At 46.7% G+C, this 22588-nt stretch overlaps 1 protein-coding gene across 3 annotated transcripts in view; it reads left to right on the top strand.

Annotated features, from left to right (window-relative positions):
* Positions 1–22588, top strand: part of GRK5 (G protein-coupled receptor kinase 5) — a 193933-nt gene that overhangs the window by 160705 nt on the left and 10640 nt on the right. For 2 of the 3 annotated variants that reach the window (XM_084748798.1, XM_084748800.1), the window contains 9 exons: positions 4979–5079; positions 5745–5837; positions 9050–9113; positions 9289–9429; positions 12149–12339; positions 14889–14926; positions 16434–16523; positions 18956–19164; positions 22025–22162. In XM_084748798.1, the coding sequence (XP_084604924.1) occupies positions 4979–5079; positions 5745–5837; positions 9050–9113; positions 9289–9429; positions 12149–12339; positions 14889–14926; positions 16434–16523; positions 18956–19164; positions 22025–22162 (1065 nt within the window). The remainder of the gene's footprint in view (positions 1–4978; positions 5080–5744; positions 5838–9049; positions 9114–9288; positions 9430–12148; positions 12340–14888; positions 14927–16433; positions 16524–18955; positions 19165–22024; positions 22163–22588) is intronic. The other variant, XM_084748799.1, reaches the window with a different exon arrangement.

Genomic DNA, 22588 nt, shown 5'->3' with positions numbered 1-22588 from the left:
TTACTGTTGTGAGGTGTGGTTGCGTGGGTGGCCCTAGCTGCTCAGAGGATTTTTTGTTTTAAGCCTCTCTGGAGTCATAGGTACCGTGATGGGTGAGAAGAGTTCTGTCCATGGGAACAAAGGCCCAGTGGCTGGAAGTCCAGAGCTCACTCAGGAAATAGCCAGGGGATTGGGAGAGAAGCCAGAAAGAGAAAGCAGGTCTGGAAGGGTATTTTAGGGACAGCTCCAAAAAGGTTCATTACTTGGTCCTGAAGACAACAAGGATCATAGATATTGTGGTGTATAAGAAAACTCCTTTGAGGGCTTTGATGTCAAACTTGGGACAAGTGATTAGCAGGAATCTAGGGGGAGTCTACAGGGTGAGACTTCCGGAAACCAGAGTGCTAAGATGGAGGAGGAGAGACACTAGGACCTGTGTGGCTGGGGTTGTACAATGCAGACAATCTGGTTTTGAGTAGAGATGACGAAGTCAAAGTCTTGTCCTTCCCATGAAACTGGACTTAAGAGGTTAAAGTCCATGGCCTAGTGGGATGCCCCTTAGTTCTACCACAAGCAGACATCAGGACAGTAGGGGTCTTTTCTCTCAGTTTTCCTATACCGGTTTGCCATGGTGGATTAAAGAGTGAGCCCCAAGGGGGGGTGTCTTCCTTCAAGGGCTCTTCTAAGCTTCTCACACCATTTGTAGGATGTATATTTCTAGGATGACCCAGAGAGGAGCAGAAGACTATTAATGATCACTGAGGAGATATGGGTAAAGGAGTCTGACGATAAAGAGCACATTCTTGTTTATGAGCTCCTTTCCACTTCAACTTCTTGAAACAAAAGTCTTTGCTGGAGGGACAAGGCTTTGATCATGAGAGCTCTAGTCATTTGGACCTTCTCCGATAAGAAAAATGCAGTCTTTTCCTTTTTTGTTTTGTTTTGTTTTGTTGGTTGTTTTTTGTTTGTTTGTTTGTTTGGGTTTTTTTTGTTTTTTTGTTACTCATGTCTCTAGGGATAGTGCTCAGGAGAACCATGGCACCACTGAGGTCATCAGTGGCTCCACTTTAAGGATGTCCTCTACAGGCTAAAGATTCTGCAGTCTCTGCCTGCCCACCATTCTTTTTCTGTGTCTGTGTTTTATGCACTCCCTCTTTATCTGGTAAATCCTTTGTCTCCCTTGAGGTCCAGCTCTTATCGTAAACCACTTAATATCCCCTTCCCAAATTGATCAGTTATTCTTCCCTTTCACTGTTACAGTAAAGGCTCTACTGCTGGGGTGAAAGTGATCTAGGGTGACTGTTTCCAGTGTGTTCCTCAGGCCTCCCCACATCTGAGGATAAAAAGCTGGCTGGTCCTGTGGTGTTTCCTGTGCCCTCTCCCTTTTATTAGGAAGCAGTACTGGAGGGGCTCAATAGCACTGCCTTCATACCAGCTGCTAGACTGCTAGCCTCAGCTGAACTGGCTTGGCTGCTAGCTGCCCTTGGGTTTGGATCTATCTCTGTATAAGGTCATCCGGAAGTGGGCATGTGTCAGCAGAGGCCTTGGGTGTGGGGGTGATCTAAACATGTTTCCTGGATTGAGTGCTGAGTTAAATTCCAGCTGGTGGCCTTATCCTAGGACAAACCCATGCCTCCTTCTCTGCGCCCCGCCTCCTCCTCAGCCTTCCTCAGTCCTCAAAATTCTCAGGCTTACTTCTGCTATGAGTTAATAATAACCACAGGTGGGACACCACAGGCGGGACTCTGGAGGGCCAAGCATTGCACAGAGCAATTCCCAGGTCACTGGGATGGGGTAAGTTGTAAACTTTCTACATACTTTCCACCTCCCCCCACCCCCAACCAAGCATGCACTCATTCCAGACTCATTGCTTTACCTACACAGCTCCGGGATCCCCCAACTCTTCCATCCAGTCAGATCACTACCTCAGCCATCTACATCCCAAGGCCTGTTGCCCCTGCATCATGCATGACTGGCCACCAGTGCCACACTTGAGCATTGCAGTGGCCGTGCTCCTAGTTGGCATGTTGAAGCTTAGGGTCACAGAGTGGATGGCATAGGAGGTAAGGATAAATGGGTGGAAAGAGACCTAGATAGAAATGAAGGGACAAGACCACCTATCGTCAGGGGCCTGCCTTGGTTCAGAACAGAGTAGAGTTTTTCTCTGCATAGTAGTGACTAGGAAAACTCTTACATGAATCTTTTCTCTCTTTCTGCCTGGAAAGATATGTTCTGATAAACTTAGGCGTTGGGAGCTGCTAGAATTTTGAAGAACAAGTAGAGGAAACCTCAGGAATAGTAATCAACAGGGCAGAAAAGGCAGTGAGGAACATAGCAGAAGGGGTCGTCCCCAGGCGAGGAGCATACTGACCTGGCATCTTCTGTCTGAATCTTCTGTCTGGCTCAGATTTCCAGTCTAGACCTGTCCCTTCTTGTTGGCAAAAGCCTTTTCTTGGAGTCACTGGAAAGAGGATTTGGTTTGAATAACTTAATCTCTTCATGTTGAACCATAAGCTAAATTTAAAGCCATAGTTACTAAGCCAAGACATTTTTATCAGGCTATTCTGTGGCTTCCCTGCCAAGGCTCTTTGCCTGTGGGCAGCCACACCCAGTTATGAGGGCTGCTGACGTCATGTGCACAGATGGGTCACCTCATCCCTGACAACCCTGTTTGTTGCCACCATCAACAGGTAAAGGCTGAAGAGGGACGAGGAGGCTTCAGGTTAGGAACTGTTTTGTCTCTGACTTCATCTTCCCAAAAGTCTTTCCCAGATGAACTTATAGGCTGATAGCAGACCTTACAGTGTCTTATCCTCTACATTGGCAGAGCCCCCAAAGGCTGAGGTCATACTGGGAGGTGGAACATGGTACCAGATGATCTTATAGTCATATCTCAACCAAGAATAATCCAACCTGGGTTCAAATCCCTTCTCTGCCACTTCTTGTCCGAATGATCTTGGGAAAATTACTTAACCTTTCTGAACTTTCATATTCTGCAAGATGGATGGCATAGTAATTCCTACCTCACAGAGACATGGTATAAATTAAATAAAATAATGTGTGTGTGCTGAGTTAAATTCCAGTTGGTTGCCTTATCCTAGGACAAACCTATGCCTCCTTCTCTGCGCCCCCTACCTCCAATTCATTATTGACAAGGGTTGCATTTTAATGTATGTAAAACATTGTTAAAGGGCTTTGGGGTTTTGTTTTTGTTTTTTCTTTGCTTTTCAATGTTAGATCTGTATGCAATTTTCATTTGTAAATAAGTAATAGTCAGGAGCTAAGGAAATTTAAAGGCCATCAAATTCTGGTGTTAGTTTATTTTGTATATCACTATATATAACCAGGGGACACTGGGACTTTTCTGGTAGGGTGCTACCTTACGTTACAGCATTTGCATGTCTTAACTGGAGAATAACTTTTGAGGTCAAGACCACACTGGCTTTATTTACCTTTTTCTCTCCCATGCTTCTCATGCCAGCTGTCAATTGGACAGATAAGGAACAAGCTGGGTCTTGTGTAGGTAAAAAGCAATGGACCCTGGCAGAGGTGTGCACCTTGTACAGACAGTTTGACAACTTGGGCCCCTCCTCTGTGAAGCTAAAACATGGCTTCCTTCTTCCCCACAGCTCCCAGAGTCAGCATCTCTGTGTTGTTTTTGCTGACTCACACTAGACAAAGATCATACCATGACACTAGGCATTCTGTCACCACAATGATTGACACTTTTGCAGTGAGCAGCCATCTGCCAGGCATATCCCTTCCCACAAATCCAAGTGGCCTAACAGTCAGCTGTCTTTCTCCACAGACAGGTTTGTGTCCAGCTAATGGCTTGTCCTGTTTCATTGCCTGTGGTTACTGTCTCTGAAGAGACTTAACTGCCAGAATCTGTACCCCCAAACAAATTTATATGCTTCATAGGGGGAAACTTTTAAGAAATCATCAATTCTCAAAGTTCAAAGGAGACTACAGCATTTCTGGAGCACCTCCCTCCTTCCATAGAAAGGGATGGAGCCACAGGATGGCAAAGTCAGAGGTGAAAAGTAGCTTAAGCCCCTGGCTGTGGTATAGGCTCCAACAGGAGAGTAAACATTTCTGGAGGATACAACTGTAGGTTCCTGGAGCAGAGAATGGGAAGAGGACAGGAATGGACCAGGCAGGGTGCGAAGTAGACAGAGGAAACTGCTACCACCTAAGACAGTTCATGGTGGAAAATGTGCTCCAGCTGGAGCTTGGTAAAAATGGCTTTGTAGCTACACCAAAGGCCATCTCCATGAGGGTTGGGGCCTTTCCAGTCAGCTGAGGAGAGAGTCTCCAAGGGGGATGAGCCCACACAAAGGGCAGGGCTGGGAAAAAAGTAATGGATTCCAGCATTTGAAACTGTAAAGAGCAGAAAGTAGAACACCACCTTTATTCAATAGGGACATTTCAGCTGCTTCTGCCCCTCCCACCCCCCCAGGCCCACTCCTGGGAGGCACTGCCTAATGGTCCATAGCAAGTCTCCTAGTCCTGTAGCTGATTTCATAACTCACGTTACATTTTTCGGGGTCTACACCCTGCCGTCTTCTCAAATTTTCCCTGTAATTTATTAAAATCCTAACTTGACATCTAGCTGGTGAGTCAAGTCCTAGGAGCCGTTGCCAAGGGTGAATGGCAGGGAGGAGATGGGTTAAGCTGGGGAAACAAGACTTTAAAATGCTGAAAAACCTCCATGAAGTCACACAACCCGAAACCTCACACTAAGCCTGGGTTTATTTACTGCCATCCAGTCTAATAACCTCCCTGAAACACTAAACACTGCCCATATATCCTACACCAGTTGTGTGTTAGGGGAGGGGCAGGGGCAGATAGAGGGCAGGAGGCCATATGTGGGGACAGGTAGCTACATCTTTCTACTATCACCTGGTATCTGGCTTGTCTTTGACCCTGAATCTGTGGGGGAAGCCTGAGCCATCCTGTTCCTTCCCCCTCACTGACAACAATCCTTTCCTTCTTCCAGTCCCCTGTCTTCATTGCCCAAGTTGGCCAGGACCTGGCCTCCCAGACAGAGACGAAGCTCCTGCAGAGGCCTGGCAAAGAACTCTTCTCTGCTTGTGTTCAGTAAGTGCTCTGCCATCTGGCTCTGCCTAACTGAGCAAGAGCCCTGACCACCTGGGCAGATCATGCCTATTTGGGCAGACCTTTGCCTGCCTGGGATGACTTTTACCTACCCAAACAGACTCCCACCTACACAGGCAAATCATGCCTTCCTGGGCAGATCCCTGTCTTCTTTGAAAGACAGTGATTTTGCTGGTTCCAGAGCAAACCCAAAGCGCAGGTTCTGAAGGACTGTATCTCACGTTGTCCTTCCCCACCTCAGAATCCTAGCCCCTCCTCTACTGCAGTGAGTCTGCATCTAATCCCACTTCAGCTCATGGTCTCTTCAGAAAGTTGTTCCTGAATTCTAATTTAGTATAGCTCATCTCTGGAATTGTTAACTTAAACTTCGTGGTTTTCTGTTTATGTCCCCCCTTGAGTATCCAACCCTAGTCCCTACAGGACTAGAAACAAATGCTGGCCCATGGCAGGGACATTATGAATACTTACAATATTCATATCCAGTTTAAACAACCATTGGCAGAACAAATAGGCCTCTGTCCAGATGTTGAGTGTCTGTTGCAAGGCCTGGCTTGTTTGCAGTCTGAAGACAGTAGCCTACTAGACTCTGTCTAGCTTCTTCAAGATGGGAATTATAACATGTTCATCTTTCTGTCACGCTGGACTAGGTCTGTCCATGACTACTTGAAGGGAGACCCCTTCCATGAGTACCTGGATAGCATGTATTTCGACCGTTTTCTGCAGTGGAAGTGGTTAGAAAGGTGAGTACCATGCACTCATCACATGAGAGTTTGCATGTTTGCAAGGGAGGGTACCCAGTTCATATGTACGATAATTCATACAGAGATCAGATACCTTCCATGGACCCCTGAAAACAATCAAATCAGCCATCCTCCTCCCACTAAGTTTTTGGGTATTCTAAAAATGTTATGTGCTCAAGAAAGCAGGTTCTGTGTTGTGCCCACATACATATTTTATTCATGCTTCTTTGGTTCTCTTTCTCTATTGGATAACACCCACCTCCACCCACCTGGTCTGAGATCAGATGCTACACCTGCTAAATACATGTTGACTACACCCCCAGCTCTTAGTCCTAAGTCTGTTTGCACCCTTCCCTAAGGAATGAATAACTTTGTACCTAAAACTCTGTGTAATTTTGGCAATACAGTCTCAAAAGGCACCCAATTATAACCTGTGAGGGGCTGTTCAGTTGCCCCTCAGTTCCAAAATAGTCAGTCCAGTTCCCAGCCAGTGCCTGAGTCCCCTCCTCCTTGTGCCCTATATTGCTCTCATTTTCCTCCGCACTAATGAGCAGTGGGTACCCTTGCTCCTTGTTTTCCACCTCACTAATTATGAGGTGGCTCTCTGGGCATCTGTCGGTGGTTTATTTGCTGCCTTGGTCTCTTCAAAGTGCTCTCATGGGTGGCTCTCACTTGGGCAGATGTAGCTTCTCTGACTGATAAGAAAGCAAGAGTCATGAAAGAGATATGACTTATCTGTCTCTGAGTAAGCCGGTCAATATTAAGGGGGTGGTGGAGATAGTCCAGGACCATTTTATGATTGCCAGAGCTTATACCTGGCTTAAAGCATGCTGGCCTGAGCATACTTAGCTCAGGGGTCCCTGTGCATCGAAGCTTGGTACCCCAGTGGTATGCTTTATGCTTGGAGCAGGAAGCCATTTTATTCTGTGGCCTGCGCATGTATAGCACTCATGGATCATGTCCCTTGCAGATACTTAAAGGCCATGGGCCAGGAGCCATCTCAAGACTCCAGGTACATTCTGTTCTGCACACTTCAGGATGCTCTGCAGGAAAGCAACTACTTACAGCCACTGTTTTTCTATACTGACCAGTGTTAATGACCTGATCAGAGGCTCGCCTTTGATCATGGCAGCACTGGGATCCAAGCCTTCAACATGTAAGCTTTGAGGTCACAGTTTTGCATTCAATGAGCAAGAGCCAATGAGCAAGGAACATCCAGCAGCAGGTATTGTCAGCTTGAAATCAGCAGAGCAGCCATGTTCTTTATTACAAATAATGACATATTTGCCTTCTCATTATTCCATTTCACTAAATTTGGAAGGCCTAGAGAGGTCGATAGGTTGGCCCTAGGTCACACAGCCAAGGCCTGACAAAGGTCAGAATCTAAACCCAACATCTTTCACTCAAATCCTTGGTCCTCAATCTACCCAGCAGTCCAATTCTAATTGACTCTTGGCTGTGTTCACTGCCTTTCTTTTTACTTATCTGTGCTAGCTTCATAAAATGGACATTTTGACTGCTGCAAGTTAAGAATACACTCTTTGGAAGGTAGTAAATTCTTAGAGTCAGGAAGATAAGATCCTAGTTTAGGAATTCCCCACGTCTCCAGCTTTTCCCCTCAATCATGACCTATTTACATTGTGCTACCGAAAAATTTAGGGGATTTCCCCTCCCTGGGTTAACCAAGAATTTCCTAGGAAATTGCAGGACAGTCATTTTTCTAGCAGAGGAGATCTGCAGTAGTAGTGACTGTTTATTCTCAGTGTATTGTTAATGGTTATGCTAGCATAACCTTTTCTGCCTTCGTGTTGTGGCTGTATCAGCCCTGTGTTAGATACTAGCTTTTAGCAGGCTTCTCTGTGACACCTGAGGGGCCTTAGTGCTAAGTAGGAAGCCAGGTACTGAGGGGTTCTGTGGTGGGGTGCCCTGTGCATCTGATGGGGATCAGCAAAGAGAAAAGTGTGTCACACACATGAAGACCTTGGAGTTCTCTGGGTTTTCAGGGTTATCCGAAGGGCAACTATAGTATGAAAAGTCAGTTTCACTGAAATCCAAGTCTGTCAGCAGGAAAGCTCTTGAGAGGATATGAATGTTCAAGAGTTGCTGGAGGCTTGTAGGTCCTCCTCAAATTAACCGATTTAGTCTCTCCTTTCCTCCCCTCCCCTCCCCTCCCCTTCCCTCCCCTCCTCTCTTCTTCTTCTTCTTCTTCTTCTTCTTCTTCTTCTTCTTCTTCTTCTTCTTCTTCTTCTTCTTCTTCTTCTTCTCTCTCTCTCTCTCTCTCTCTCTCTCTCTCTCTCTCTCTCTCTCTCTCTCTCTTCTCAGAAATAGTTTCTGTGACCTCAGAGGTGGCTTTCCAATATTACCTTGATGGCTTTTTGCTAACCAAACTAGAGCTTAAAAACTCCATCTTGGAGTTCTTGGCAAAGAGCCAGATGACTTTATTTGTTGACTCTCGGGAATACCATCCATGCCTTCTGATGAGAAATTCTGTCTGATCAGACATGTTCACTGGCTCTTCTCATTAAATTGAGAAGCTGGAGACAGAAAATGATGGATATTTTATCACCAGCTCTTTAGCCAGTCAGGATCTTTTGGTATCCTTGATGTATGGAAATATAACAAAGTAGTCCCTTTGAAGAAAAGGTTAAGAGCTCATGATTAGAGTACCTGGACATTTGCTCTAAGTGAGGTGCACTCACTCTTGGGTGCCTAGAACAGTGAGTGTGACCATCTGCTAGGCAGGCTGAGCCCTACAGGTGTTGGGAGGGCTGTATGTTCTGTTATGGCCTCAGAGGCCACCCCCTCCCTGCACACCCCAGGCAGAGTTTCCTTCTAGGTCTGGCAGCAAGAGAGAGGGTCAGTCAATTGGGAGGGAGCAGAGGGATGTTGTCAGGGAAAGGGTAACTGCCATCACCCTTTAGTTGCCTGGATTGGGCTGAGCTCCTGCAGAGGGAAGAGAGAACCCTTACTCAACATGGCTAAGCACTGTGGGCTTATTCCTCCAAACCTTCTTCCTCCCCTCGTGAGCAAACCAGAGTGGCTTAGCCCCTAGCTTCCTAGGACCCAGAGCCAGAGGTCTGGGTCTCCTAACACAGCCTCAGAGGAAGACGTTACACGCCCTGGGCTTGCTCCTTGCCAGACATTCTTGTCTGTTTCTTATGGATCTTAAATCTTACTTCAAAAGAAAAATTCGGACTCTTGATATTTTTCAGACAACCAGTGACCAAAAACACTTTCCGGCAGTATCGAGTTCTGGGCAAAGGGGGCTTTGGAGAGGTGAGTGAATGTCTCCATCGAAGGGACTAGGCCTCTGCTCCCCTTACCCACCACTTTTAGAGCAGTAGTGATTTCAGAAGGATCCCTTTGCTCTGTCCTTGCCAGGATGTCAGGCCTTGAAGTTGGGTAGACCACTGTAGTATCCTGTGACCTGAGTGTCTGCCTTCTGCTGCAGGTCTGTGCCTGCCAGGTTCGGGCCACTGGTAAAATGTATGCTTGCAAACGCTTAGAGAAGAAGAGGATCAAAAAGAGGAAAGGAGAGTCCATGGCACTCAATGAAAAGCAGATTCTTGAGAAGGTCAACAGCCGGTTTGTGGTGAGTGTTCAGGGCCCCGTCACAGGCCCATTATTCTGGTGACTGGGACTTTCTTCCCTTGCAAGTAGTGATAGCCCTCCCATATAGCTAGCTAGTTCCCTCCTCTGGGATCTCTGTTCTATATGGCCACCTTAAAAACTCCTCAATGCACAGAACAAGGCCACTCTAGGTCCAGACTAGGATCTCTGGGTTCCACAGATGCTCTTGGCTGATTCGTTGTGATGGAGACCATCATGGTGGAGTTTCCTAGAGAGGTGTTATTTTGTTAGTGTGCCTCCTGCTCAGTCTAGACTAGGCTCTACCCAAGTAATAAATTAGCCCCAACTTTATGTAGCTGCACACAACAAAAGCCACATCAAGTCCAGTCAGATTGAGCCACCCTCTTCACTTTATTGGCTTCCCCAATTAAAGGTGGGAAAGAATGTTGGGGTGTGGGGGGACACTGTCTCAGCTGGACTGGCATTCCATGCTTTCACCCATAGTCCACTGGTCACAGCTTGTCATCTCAGGGACACGCTTCCTGCAGAGGAGGCTGGGGAGCATGGAGGCGCGTGGATATTTGGTAAGCTCTAAATGCTTCTTCCGCATGTTATTATAAAAAACGAATACTTTTATCTTCTGGGTGTTTATGTTTTACCTTCATGCACTACATGTAGTGCATGCATGTACAGACCAGAACAGGGTGTTTGATCCCCTGGAGCTGGAGTTACAGACAGTTGTGAACTGCCATGTGGGTGCTAGGAATTGAACCCATGTCCTCTGAAAGAGCAGCCAATGTTCTAAACTACTGAGCCTTCTCTCCAGTCTTATAAAAGCTAATATACGTGAGAGGTAAAATTCAAATGACACAAAATGATACACAATAAAAGCAAATACAGTTTTCTTTGAGTAGTCATTTCAGTCATGCTCTATTCATGTATATGCTTTTATTTTTAGCAAACAGGACCATCCTATACATCTTATGCTAGGATGATTTTTACCCTAAGGTTGTTTATTTTTCCCTCTCTGTCTAGAACTACAGCTTAGCTCTTCCCTTAAAAAAAGTTGTATATCACTGCTCTGAATAACCCATCCCCACAAAGTGAAGTTGTTTCTTACTTGTGAACCTCTACCAACCATGCTATGATGTCCACTTTCAAACATCCCCTGGTGTGCTTCTGTGAACATAGCCAGGGTCTCGAGTCATAGCAGAGGGATCATTATACTAAAGGCTCTGCTGACAGTTGTTTCCCAACTGACTTGCTCCAATTAATTTCCCAGCAACTGTGTGACAAAGGAAGGGATACCATCATCAACCTTCGGTCATTCCTCAGGGGAGGGTTGCTTTATGAAGTGATACTCAAACAGGACAGAAGTTTTGGTATTTGGGTCTCATTCTAGGTTGCCCCAGTTGCTATCTTTGTCCTTAGAGAGGAGTAGAGAATTCAGTGATCTTCAAAGGAGGTCTTGGACAAAGTTAACACCAGCCTGGTTTGGCCTGGGCCATTTTGACTTTGAATTGTCACCTTGATGATACCCAGCGGAGCCCCCATCTGTGAGGGAGGTGCTGGTGGGTCCTACTCAGAAAAGCATGGTATGTCTGACAAGCCTGGGCTGGCACATCTTCAAGGTCCATTGCTTTTGATAGTTAGACCTTTTTCATCCACTACTTGTGGTAGAGAGTTCCCACAGTAACACTTGGTGTCAGCTTTTGCCACCATAAGAAAATACCTGAGACATTTAACTAATAAAAAGGACAAGTTTATTTTGGCTTCCAATTCTGGAGGTTCCCATCTGACATCAAGCAGCCCTGTTGTTGCTTAATTTGTGCCATAAACAAACAAACAAAAAAAAACAAATTAAGAAACCATACAAAACATGACACACCTCCTAGACCCTTCCTGGGGCTCACCTGGCCAGGTGTGGAGGGAAGAGGGTCAACTTCAGCAGTTGGCAATGGAACTAAGTGCCTGGAGCTCACACCAGAATAAATATGTTCTTCCTGATGTTTACATCCAAGTTTTACAGCCCAGCCTATCCCAAGCCTGGCCATCAGTGGCCAGATTTCATTTGTGCAAGGTGGAGACTACAGCATAGTGTAAGTTGCCTCAACACGGTGCCACCTGCCCATCCACTGCACCTTGGGTTTTAGGAATCTACCAGACACACATTTGTTGACATATCCCACATAGATTTTTTTCCAGGCTGTGTTCTATTCCCCCAAATCCTCATTGCCTCTTCTGTAGCATGAAGGGCCACTATGCCTTCCTTTTTTGATTGTCCAACTAGGCAACATCCAGTTTTAGCAAACTAATGCATGCATGTGCCTTTGTGGTATAGGAGCTTTCATCACCCTGCTAGACTAGCTGTAAGGTCAGGGTTCTACCTGCCCATGTTCCCTTCAGCCCTTTACTTTGAGCCACTTGTCAGAAGATATGAGCATGAGTTCTTCACTGGGTATGAAAGAACGCAGGCAAGATCATTGAGAGGAGGTCTGGGCATAAGGTATGAGTTACTTTATACCCTCCTCTCGCCATGCCCTCCAGCTTTAATGATCCCATGGAAAGGAATATTAGTCATGCTTGCTGTATATAGTCTTTATTATGTTTAGGTATGTTTCTCGTATCCCTGATCCCTCCAAGAATTTTAAAATCAACAGGTGTTGGATTTTGTCAAATGCTTTTTTGGCATCTAAGGAGATGTCTGTGACCTTACCACAGTGCTGCTCTTGTGTTCCCAGGTCAACCTGGCCTATGCCTATGAGACCAAAGATGCACTGTGCCTGGTTCTGACCATCATGAATGGAGGTGATCTGAAGTTTCACATCTACAACATGGGGAACCCTGGCTTTGAGGAAGAGCGAGCCTTGTTTTATGCAGCTGAGATCCTCTGTGGCCTGGAAGACTTACACCGTGAGAACACTGTCTACAGGTGAGCTGTTCTCCTAGAGTCGGGCTGGGCTCCTGCATTCCTCTAGCAATACAGGGCTCCCAGGAACCCAGCTAGTGAGATGGACCACTCTCCTTGTGGTGTCGTTGGCCTTTAATGATTAGAGAAGCCAATAAAATGGTATTCTCCATGTTCCTCCTCCAAGGAGAGACTGATCACCGCCACCCTGTCACCCTGTACCCAGGGACACTCAGTGGATCCTGGTGGCTACTATCTGCAACCAGTCCCAACAAGATGTAGAGAGAGTCACTGTCCAAGGGCATCGCATTGGCACATGTCCTGCCCAACCCCATCTCGAGCCTGCTGTAACCTTCACCTTCCTTCCCTTTCATCTCACTCCCACCATAGCCTGGACTCTACAGAACCCCATGCCAAGATGCTTCTCACAGTGAGCAGGACTTTGTTATCTTCATAACATGCATAGGATTGCCAAAAGCTGCACTTTAAGAAAAAAATTCTTATTTACATGTATACATATGTGTTTGTGGATTTGTCTGTATTCGTGCCTGCTAAATTCAGAAGGACTGGGATTAAATCCTCTGGATCTGGGATTGCAGGTGGTTGTGAACTACCTCGATATGGGTGCTGGGAGCCAAACTCAGGTCCTCTGGAAGAGTATTAAGTGCTGTCTCTTCTGCCTCCCCTCCTGTGTTTTGAATGAATATTGAATTATTCTCTTATATGTTCAGGAGAAAGTGCTGATGTTTGATATTGGCCAGTTACATCATATTTCCCAAGGGACTCATTGGAATCTAATTGTTGTAGCAAGTTGATTTCCACCATCATCTGTTTAAAAAAAACTTGTGATAAGTGCTTGAAAGATAAGGACTGATGTTAGGAACTCTACACTAGGCAGGGCCAGCATGTGGGACCCTGTCAGTCCTCACAGACCCACAGTCAGTTAGTTGATGACTCTGCATGGATTACTGGATAAAGATTATCTTGGGATTGCAGGAGGTTTTCAGAGATAAAAGAATGTTCTCAATAGCGCCTACCTCAAATGCTAGTGTTTGTTTGTTTGTTTTAATTTTGTGGGTTTTGTGGTTTTGTTTTTTGTGGTTTTGTTTTTTTGTAATTGAAGTAAGTAGTCAGAAGATTTCCCCTAAAGGCTAAAAACAGAGAACATCCTTGATTACCTTTCACTTTAAAAAAAGTGTTTTGGGGTGAGGGTGGGGAACCCTGGAGTTCCAAATTCTCTGCCTTTAGGGCAACAAAGACCTAGAGGCAATGGTTCTCAACCTTCCTAATGCTATGGCCTTTAATACAGTTCTTCATGTAGTGACCTCCAACCATAAAATTATTTTCATTGCTACTTTATAACTGTAATTTTGCTACTGTTATAAATTGTAATATAAATATCTGTGTTTTCCGATGGTCTTAGGCAACCCCTGTGAAAGGGTCATTCAACACCTCTCCCCCAAAGGGGTCACAACCCACAGGCTGATAACCACTGGCCTAGGTATTCCTCCTTGTCTTGACCACCTGGCCTATATTGTCTATGGGTTTGATCCTGTCCAGTAGTCTGTAGCAAGCTGTTGTTTTCAACCCGTGGCCACTGGTTTCTTGAGCTGAAAGTTCTTGCCCTTATTTGGAATTGCTAGAACATCAAAAGAAATCCATGTAAATAATAAAAATAAGCAAAGATGGTTTGTAAATAAGGAAGGGTATTCAAATACCCATCTCATTTGGTGAAACTGCCCAGGATTTGGGTACATGTATCACACCCCACAAGGACAGCAGCCACCAGTTAAGCAAAGCTGGCTTGGTGCAAACTGGAGCCTCTGTCCAGATGTCAGCACTGTCATACCTGGGATGTGACAACATGGTACACGTCCTGAGCTAAAGCTTTTCCTTTACCCAGCATTCACTGGGAAATCCAGTCTTCTGCTTGTTCCCTCTCTGTTTTCTTTTGTGACTAAGATGCTGTTCTTGAAGAGATGAGACACTGGGGATGAGGAGAAGCAGCTCTGCTGCAGCTTTTCCTTCTGCCTTGAGCTTCTCCCCAGGCTTTGGCACAACAGGACTTAGGTGTGCCAGCCTCCTGGGACTCCATTCACAGGGGTCACTGGCCCATCTCACACCTGCTTCCCAATAGTAGAACTAATGCTGTGGGCTTGGTGACCTCTTTTTGTTTCCACGGTTTGTTCTGCCTACAGAGTATTCTGTGATGTCAGGTCTTCCCAGCCTTCCAGGGAGTCTCTGACAGTACTAGCCAGTGTCCTCTGTCCCATGGACTACCTGTGTGAGGATAAGCACCAGAACTGGCCTTTCCTAACCTCCTAGTCACTCTCTAAGAAAGAAAAAAGCCAATGGCAAACCTCAGCATTTGTGTTAAATTACTTGGAGGAGAGAGATGAGCATACAATGGTCTTGACCCAGAGAGACCAGACCAGACTACCCCAGCCTAGAGGTAGGAGGCAGACATCTTGTGGTACCTGGGCATGACTAGCACTAGAGGGTCAGGCCAGATGCAGTGTGTCTTTGCTGCCTGGAATGGCCATGCTCAGATGCCTGTTGTTTTCACCTTGCAGAGATCTGAAACCTGAAAACATCCTGCTGGATGATTATGGTAAGTCAGGGGCTGGAAGATGGGACATTTTCTGTTACAGTATCTGAGATTAATGTCCCAAGTTACCCAGTACAAGGGCCTGCAGAGACTCTCAGGAATGGAGGGGGTTGGGCCATGACCATGGGAAGGGATGGAGACCCAGAGGGTAGAGGACCCCACTCCTTTTCGTTACTCCTGGGCCCGAGGGAGGCTTCTACCCTGATGACAGCTGACTCTGAGATCAGAGCCAGTGTCAGTGACAGAGAATGCCAACTAAAGGCCCTAACATGTAAAGGCTCTGGCTTACACTGAATGTCCACGTCACTTGTCCTGCTCCTTGTTCTATTTGTGAAGCAGAAACCCCAGGACTGCCCTGGCCACCATGGGGAGGACCGTGAAGTGAGGGTCCTACATGACGGCCCACAGAAAGCAGCCTGCTGACTCCAGCTAGTTGTGAACATGTCACTAGCTATCATTGTTACTTTCTCTTGGGTGTGAACGTGTGGGTAGCAGCCCCTCACACAGTTCAGTCCCTCTCACCTACAGAGTAGTTTTCTCATGCACCTGACCAGATTTTCCCATCTCCACAGAAGGGTAGGTGGCATCCAAGTGCCTATCTGGCACATAATAAGCCTGAGGTTCAGAGGAACCAGCCTGACCTTGGCAGTGGTGCTACCAAGTTTTCTGCATGTTCCTGGGACACACAAATCCCATCCCCCACTCTTTTGGTGACCTGGAGAGAGCTGTGTAGGGAGCACAGGGTCCTCTGAGAGGTTTGGGCCACAGTGTGTTCGTTGAACTCCTCACACTGAAGTCCCAGAGAAGCAGTCCACTACTGGTACTCACATACTCTCTTACCGGTTTCTGTCAGACACCACTGAGCTGGAGGCCGTCTTAGCCACTCAGGCCAGACAGATGGACAGGGCATGTGTTCCTTCCTGAATGTGAAACGGAGCCATGATCCTGCCTAGTAAGTGTGTCAGAGGCAGAAGTAGAACCCTCAGGGTGTGCTGCCTGCATCTGAGGGGCAGTTTGGACTCTGAGCTCATATTCCAGGCCAGGTTCTGTCCTTCTAATTTCTCCTTCTTTTTAAAGAGGAAAAAACAAAAACAAAAAGCAAAACAAAACAAAAACAAGCTAGTCAAGAAGGTGGGGAGTGGCTTCCCAAATTACTTTACATTTTATCCCCTTAAGCAAATTGTTGTAAAATGTTAAGAACCTCGTATTTTTTCCGTGAAGCAATCCCAGAATCAGCCAGGACATTTTAAACTCTATGACCTCAGTCTTCCAGGAAGCTCGTTGGGGTATTAAATGTGGCCGGTTGGCCAGTGGCCAGCCCCGTCCAAGCATCCTTCTGTGTCTTCATTAATGTTCCCCTTATTATGTGCAATTTCTACACATCTCACTTATTCTCTCCCATGGTCATATGGTTACCCTGAGAGAGCAGACTGAGGTCAGGTCTTCACTGGACAGAAGCCTTGAGAGTCTATGGACCACAGAAACTCATTGATCCTGCTGTCCCCAACAGGCCACATCAGGATCTCAGACCTGGGACTGGCTGTGAAGATCCCTGAGGGAGACCTTATCCGTGGCCGGGTAGGCACTGTTGGCTACATGGGTGAGTAATACCTTGTGCTCATCACACACTGAGCACTCCCTGAGGCCATCAACTCCTAAGTTCCCTGAGTCTCTTTGTGTTTTGCTGGTCAAAATTGCTGTGCCTCCCTCAGTCAGGTGGTATGCTGGGAGCCAAGGTGTGACCTAAACTGAATTCTCTGCAGTCCTCAACCAGAAACCCACGTAGGTCTCAAAAATAAGGCATCCCGGGGGTTCAGTGACCATATCCTGACACTGGCATTTCTAGGGGAGCCCTTGTTGAAAGTAGGACCTACTTGAATGAGTTCTCTGGGGAAACCCCTGAGAAGAAAGAGGACATTAAGAGGGGCTCTAAAATTAGAGAAACCTGCCATGTTTCCAAGGTTCTAATTAGGGACCGCCCTGTCTCCTCCTCTCAGCCTTCTTCAAGACTAACATGCTGGGAAGAGACCGAGAGCTGAACTCTTAGAATCTCTTATCAGTTAGGAGCATCTCTTGCTTCCTTCTACATTCTGCTGTATATGTCCCCAGTTATATCCCCAGGGGATGTAGGGGACCCCTGAAAGTTCTAGGCTTTGTCTCTGTTGCCCTCTGCCCACGCCTGCACTTGCAGATGATGTGTAGCATTCAGTACATTCTCTCTGGTTCTTGAGGGCCCATACTACATAGCACTCGGCAACCTGTGGGTTGTGTCCATGAGTGTATGTGTATTTACTATGAGAATTCTGATAGTTAGATCTGACAGGTCTGAGAGATACATAGAAGATGGAGGGGTGTTGAGAGCATAGCACAAAAGTCCTTGCAGCCACAGATCTCCAGAGAAACCAGGACTGTTAAACACACAGGGTTGTCGTTCCAATGGGAAAGATGAAAAACCTGTTCTTCCATTCAGAAAGCTGAGAATTGGAAGTGATTAACAGCCTCTGTTATCTGTTGGGTCGGGCCATATCAAGCTCCTACAACCAAGACTGGAGGTGGCTAGTAATCTAGATGACTCTTAAAGCCAGAGGATCCCCCAAGCCCCCACAACCAGGATCAGAGGTGGCTAATAGCCCAAATGACCTCTACGCTATCTGTGTGACTGAGACCAGGCCAGAACCTTAGGCCCTTAAGCTAGTACAGGTGGCCTATCTTTAGAACCCATCTTCTTGGAAGAAATGATGCTACCCAGAGTTGAGTTTCAATGTAATTATGTTTCTTGTGCACCGGCTCTATTACACCAGGAAACTTTTTTTCCAAATTAAATACATTGGGAATAAACTGCCTATTATTAGACTCCCTGAAGGCTGATCCAGGTTGACGAAGTCCATCTGTACCATGTTTTCATTCTTATCTCTTTGCATGGTTCATTTTCCCGTATGACACCTGGAAGAACCCTCTCAGATGAAGGATGGATAGATGGAGAAATGGGTGGTGGATATATGATGGATGGACAGATGGGCAGATATATAGATATAGATAAACCTTCCATGTACCTGCATGGACATCTGTGTATACATGTGAACCCAGGTCCTTTGGAAAGACAGATGGTGTTCTTAACCACTGAGCCAACTCTCCAGCCCTTTGCTTACATGTTTGCATTGCTCTCCTTTTGGACAATGCTGATTGCTTTGTCTATACACAGGCTCTATCGTGTGTCCACTGGTGCATATCATGTGTACATGCTTCTTATTCTGCATGACCTCAAGACATGTAGCTGTCTCTTTTGTATGTCTGTGGTGAATCTATGAGTCATTTTGTCAAAGTGGTAGGGAAGATACAGTAAAAGATTTTAGGAGATGATGGTGGTGATGATTATATTATTTTATGTTTATGGGTGTTTTGCCCGCATGTATGTCTGTGTACCCTGTGGGTACTTAGTGCCCACAGAGGACAGAAGAGGGTATTGGATCCCCTGAAACTGGAATCACTTGCCTTGTGGGTTCTGGGAGTCAAACCCAGGTCCTCTGGAACAGCAGCCAGTTTGTGCTGTTAACTACTGAGCCATCTCTTCAACCCTGCCCCCCAAAAGATGATCCAAAGTCCAGGTAGATTAAATATAATCTTTAATTTAAGTAGAAACCCTTCTTTCTTGAGATAAATATGTATGCAGTGTATGTTGTGTGTGGGAGCCCTGCCTGTCAATGGGGACAAAGCATTGAAAACCGTGTCGTTGTGTTCTATCTGAGGAGACATTTTCATACACCATAATCAGGGTTCTGAAGCCATTGTCAGACTTGAGCAGAGTGAAGCACCATCAAGGAAGGCTTTTTGGACAAAGTAGTGTTTACACGCCTGCTGGGTTGCAGTTGGAGGTTGAAAGGAAAGTAGCTCCTGCCTAAAACTCCAGTCCTTTTGTGAGAATGGTGTCACTGTTGGGTACCACTGGGATGGGGAGGAGGAGTGTGGCCTGTGTGCTTAGGCTGCATTCTGCTGCCAGCTGGTCCTCACTCTCTCCCCTCCTTCTGTCCTCAGCCCCAGAAGTCTTGAACAACCAGAGATACGGCCTGAGCCCTGACTACTGGGGCCTGGGCTGCCTCATTTATGAGATGATCGAGGGCCAGTCACCATTTCGAGGCCGCAAGGAGAAGGTGAAGCGGGAAGAGGTGGATCGCCGGGTGCTGGAGACTGAGGAGGTCTACTCCCCCAAGTTCTCTGAGGAAGCCAAGTCCATCTGCAACATGGTGAGCTCCTGGTGAGCCAGATGCTGCCCAGGGGTGGCTCCAGCCTGGGCCTAGAACACCGGACAGGCTGAAAGGACAGGAACAGTACATAAAAGTGGGTAGTACGGCCCTCCACACCAGGTTGGCCGGTGCTCCTTCATGTGAGTGAGATGGTCAGAAAGGAATTAGGGGAAGCCTAGCATATTGGGCAGGATACCCCATGAATCAAGGAATGGGGGTCGAGGTAAACACCCACGAAGGTATGTAGCTTTGTGAAGAAGTCAGCAAAGAATAGGGATGATGGCCTAAGTTGGTTTCTTTTTAATTTTTAATTTATGTGCCTTGGTGTAGGGGTGTCAGATCTTGGAGTTACAGACAGTTGTGAGCTGCCATGTGGGTGCTGGGAATTGAACCAGGGTCCTTTGGAAGAGCAAGCAGTGCTCTTAACAACTGAGCCATCTCTTCAGCCCCAAGCCTAAGTTGGTTTACAAGCAAGTTTCTACCCTTGAACTTGGGCTTCCTGCTCCCTCAGCTCTGGATTCTAGACACTGGATTGAGGGCAAGAACTGCAAGATGGGTATTGATGTTCTTGAAGTCTTTGAACATATTCTCATAGTTTTCTGTCCACTCTATGGAACAATGGTCACAGCTCAGGCTCTGTTTGACAGCATCTGTGGATAGGCAGCATACACAGCGAGGAGGTTAGACTGGCCGGAGTGGATGAGGGCTAAGTATGGATACTGAACAGCTAGAGAGAGGAAAGAGTGGTAGGAGCCAGAAGGTCCTCTCTGAAGTGCTGTCTCTCCTCTCAGCCTCGGTGGAGACCATGTTCCATAGCTGGTCCTTAGGTCCTTCCTTTGACTGTGTGGAGTCAGCTACTTCCTGATCTTGTCTGGCTCCAGGCTCCCAAGTCTCTCTGATGCCAAGCATGTGGGGACAGGAAGGACCAGAGTGCCTAGCTCTAACACACTTGCAAGCCCATAGGCTACCTTCCCCTGGTGCCATACTGCACCTGGGTCATAGAGACGTCCAGCCTGAAAGGGGCCTCTCCTCGCATCCCTGAGAGTGGCCCTGGGGCAGGTTCAAGTGTATACACACAAATAGCCCAGGGTAGAGATTAGGGAAACTTGAAGGGAAGTAGCTCAGTGTTTACATTCAGAGAGCCAGGGAACCCTTGGGCTTAGATACCCCACCCTCAGAGAAGCCCTTTCTTGCAATCACCCCTGCTTGACCATTTCTGTGTCATAGACTGAGAGAATTAAGCAAATATGACCCCCACTTCTAGCACCACTATCACTATGACCACCATCCAACTTCCCCACAATTCTCTTCAACCCCATGCTTTGAGCTGGAGCTCTTGCTATAATAACCAGGGCCACTGCTGTCCCTCTCCTGCCCTCTTGTGGCCATGGAGGGAAAAGTGTTGGCTAAGCCTTACACTCTGTTCTGTGGCTTAAAAAGTCCCAAATGATTGAGCCCTCATCTTTGCCACATGGAAGTATCACCAGAAACCTCAAGTCTTGCTCTCTCTTCTCTTGGGTTCTTGGATTCTGGTCTGGACCTCATCCTCTTTGTAATTCACGGCATCTCAGTCTGGCCACTCTGCTCTTACTCGGCTAACAGGTGCTGATTCAGGCCACTGCAGTGCCTGGCCTGTAAATAATGGAGGTAGCCTCACAAAGAGCAGTGAAGTTGTTCTCCAGCCCTTCTTGACAGCCATGCCCCTTGAAGTCTAGAAGTTCATGCAGCCAACTTCCTTATCCCTTGGCTGCAATTCTGAAGCTGAGTCCCTTGCTGAGTCCCATCTCTGTACCCTTTCCACCCGCCCTTGAGCCCTCCAGCCATTTGAATGCCCCAGTCATTCTACATCACATGTAGTCCACACACAGGGACCCTACTGTGCCTTCTCCCACCCCACCCACGCCTTCTTTCATGTTAGCATACACGTGATAGCATGCTTGCAAACTGTTTTGTTCCACTTGTATGTTCCACTAGTTTTTCAGAAATAGTCAAATGTTAACTTAATAGCCAACCTTTTCAAATGAAGAGATTTCATACGAAAAAACCCTGATTTTCTAGCATGTCTTTTGGAATGCAAAAGTCTTGTTTATCTGTCATTCCTTCCTAGTAGTAGCTGGTAAGCAACCCAGCCCTACCTCTCATTCTTTCTTTTATCATCTTATCCTTGATGATGCTACCAATTAGCCAGCACTGTAGGCTCTCAGGGCTGCAGTGACAGGCTCAGCTACTGCACAGCCTTGCTTCTTTGGTGTTTCTTACAATAGATAGAGCATAGCCCAGTTACTTACATCTAGAAAAGAGAAACTCAGGGCCAGAGATGGCTCAACAGGCAAAGCATTTTAAAAATGTATTCCTGGTGACCTGAGTTCAAATCCTGTGACCCATGTGACAGGTAAAGGGACAAACTGACTCCACAAAGCTGTCCTCTGATCTCCATACACATGCTGTGGCACATATACCCCCACACTATAATAATAATAATAATAATAATAATAATAATAATAATAATAATAACAACAACAACAACAACAACAACAACAACAACAACAACAACATTGTAAAACAAAATAATAAAGAAAAGAGAAACCCAGATGTGGGCAAACCTGAGCCACCAGCCTGATAGCGTACCCCAAGGCAACTGAGAACATGACTTAGTTTTACAAAGATCTGATCTGGTCTCTGCTCTGATGCCACTTCAATTCTTCTAATTGGGAATACATCCCCCTCCAGACTGGGAATTTAGGAGGTAGCACTGGGGAGGCTGGAGGAGGGACACTTGGAAGAGCTACCGCCACAAATACTCCCTTGCCCTTATGGCCCAATCTTCCATCATGGGCTTCATGGGACTCTCTTGTCACAGCTGCTCACCAAAGACTCGAAGCAGAGACTGGGCTGCCAGGAGGAGGGGGCTGCCGAGGTCAAGAGGCATCCCTTCTTCAGGAACATGAACTTTAAGCGCCTGGAGGCTGGGATGTTGGACCCTCCCTTCGTTCCAGATGTGAGTAGCCACCACTGCTCCCAGCAGCTCTAAAGTCGTCTCTCCCAGCCATGTTCTCTATCAGACCCAGAGTTGTGCTTCACACAATGCCTCAAGTTAGCCTATCCAGCTGTCTTCTGGAGGGCCAAGTTGCCCCTTCCTACACTCTGGCTACTTGGTGGCAATGCTACAGATCTCGATTTCAGAATGTACAGATGGGGGTTTGAGCCCTAGATCCCCACACTGGTTGTCCAGAGACTTAGATACTCTTTCCAGTATAGGGGCCTAGACAACCTTCAGGTCCTCTTCTGTCCAAGACACCTCCCTTCCCTGAACCTGCCAGCGATATTGAAGGTTGAAATGAGACCAAAATGGAAAATGCTGTTATGAGGATCACCACATTCAGTTTGGTTTAACTGAGCATCTACTGTCCAGTTAAGTTATAAT

Source organism: Acomys minous, assembly GCF_964271855.1.
Source record: "Acomys minous genome assembly, chromosome: 2".
Taxonomy (NCBI): domain Eukaryota; kingdom Metazoa; phylum Chordata; class Mammalia; order Rodentia; family Muridae; genus Acomys; species Acomys minous.
The sequence above is the reverse complement of the archived record's forward strand: the minus strand, read 5'-3'. Positions and strand labels throughout refer to the sequence as shown.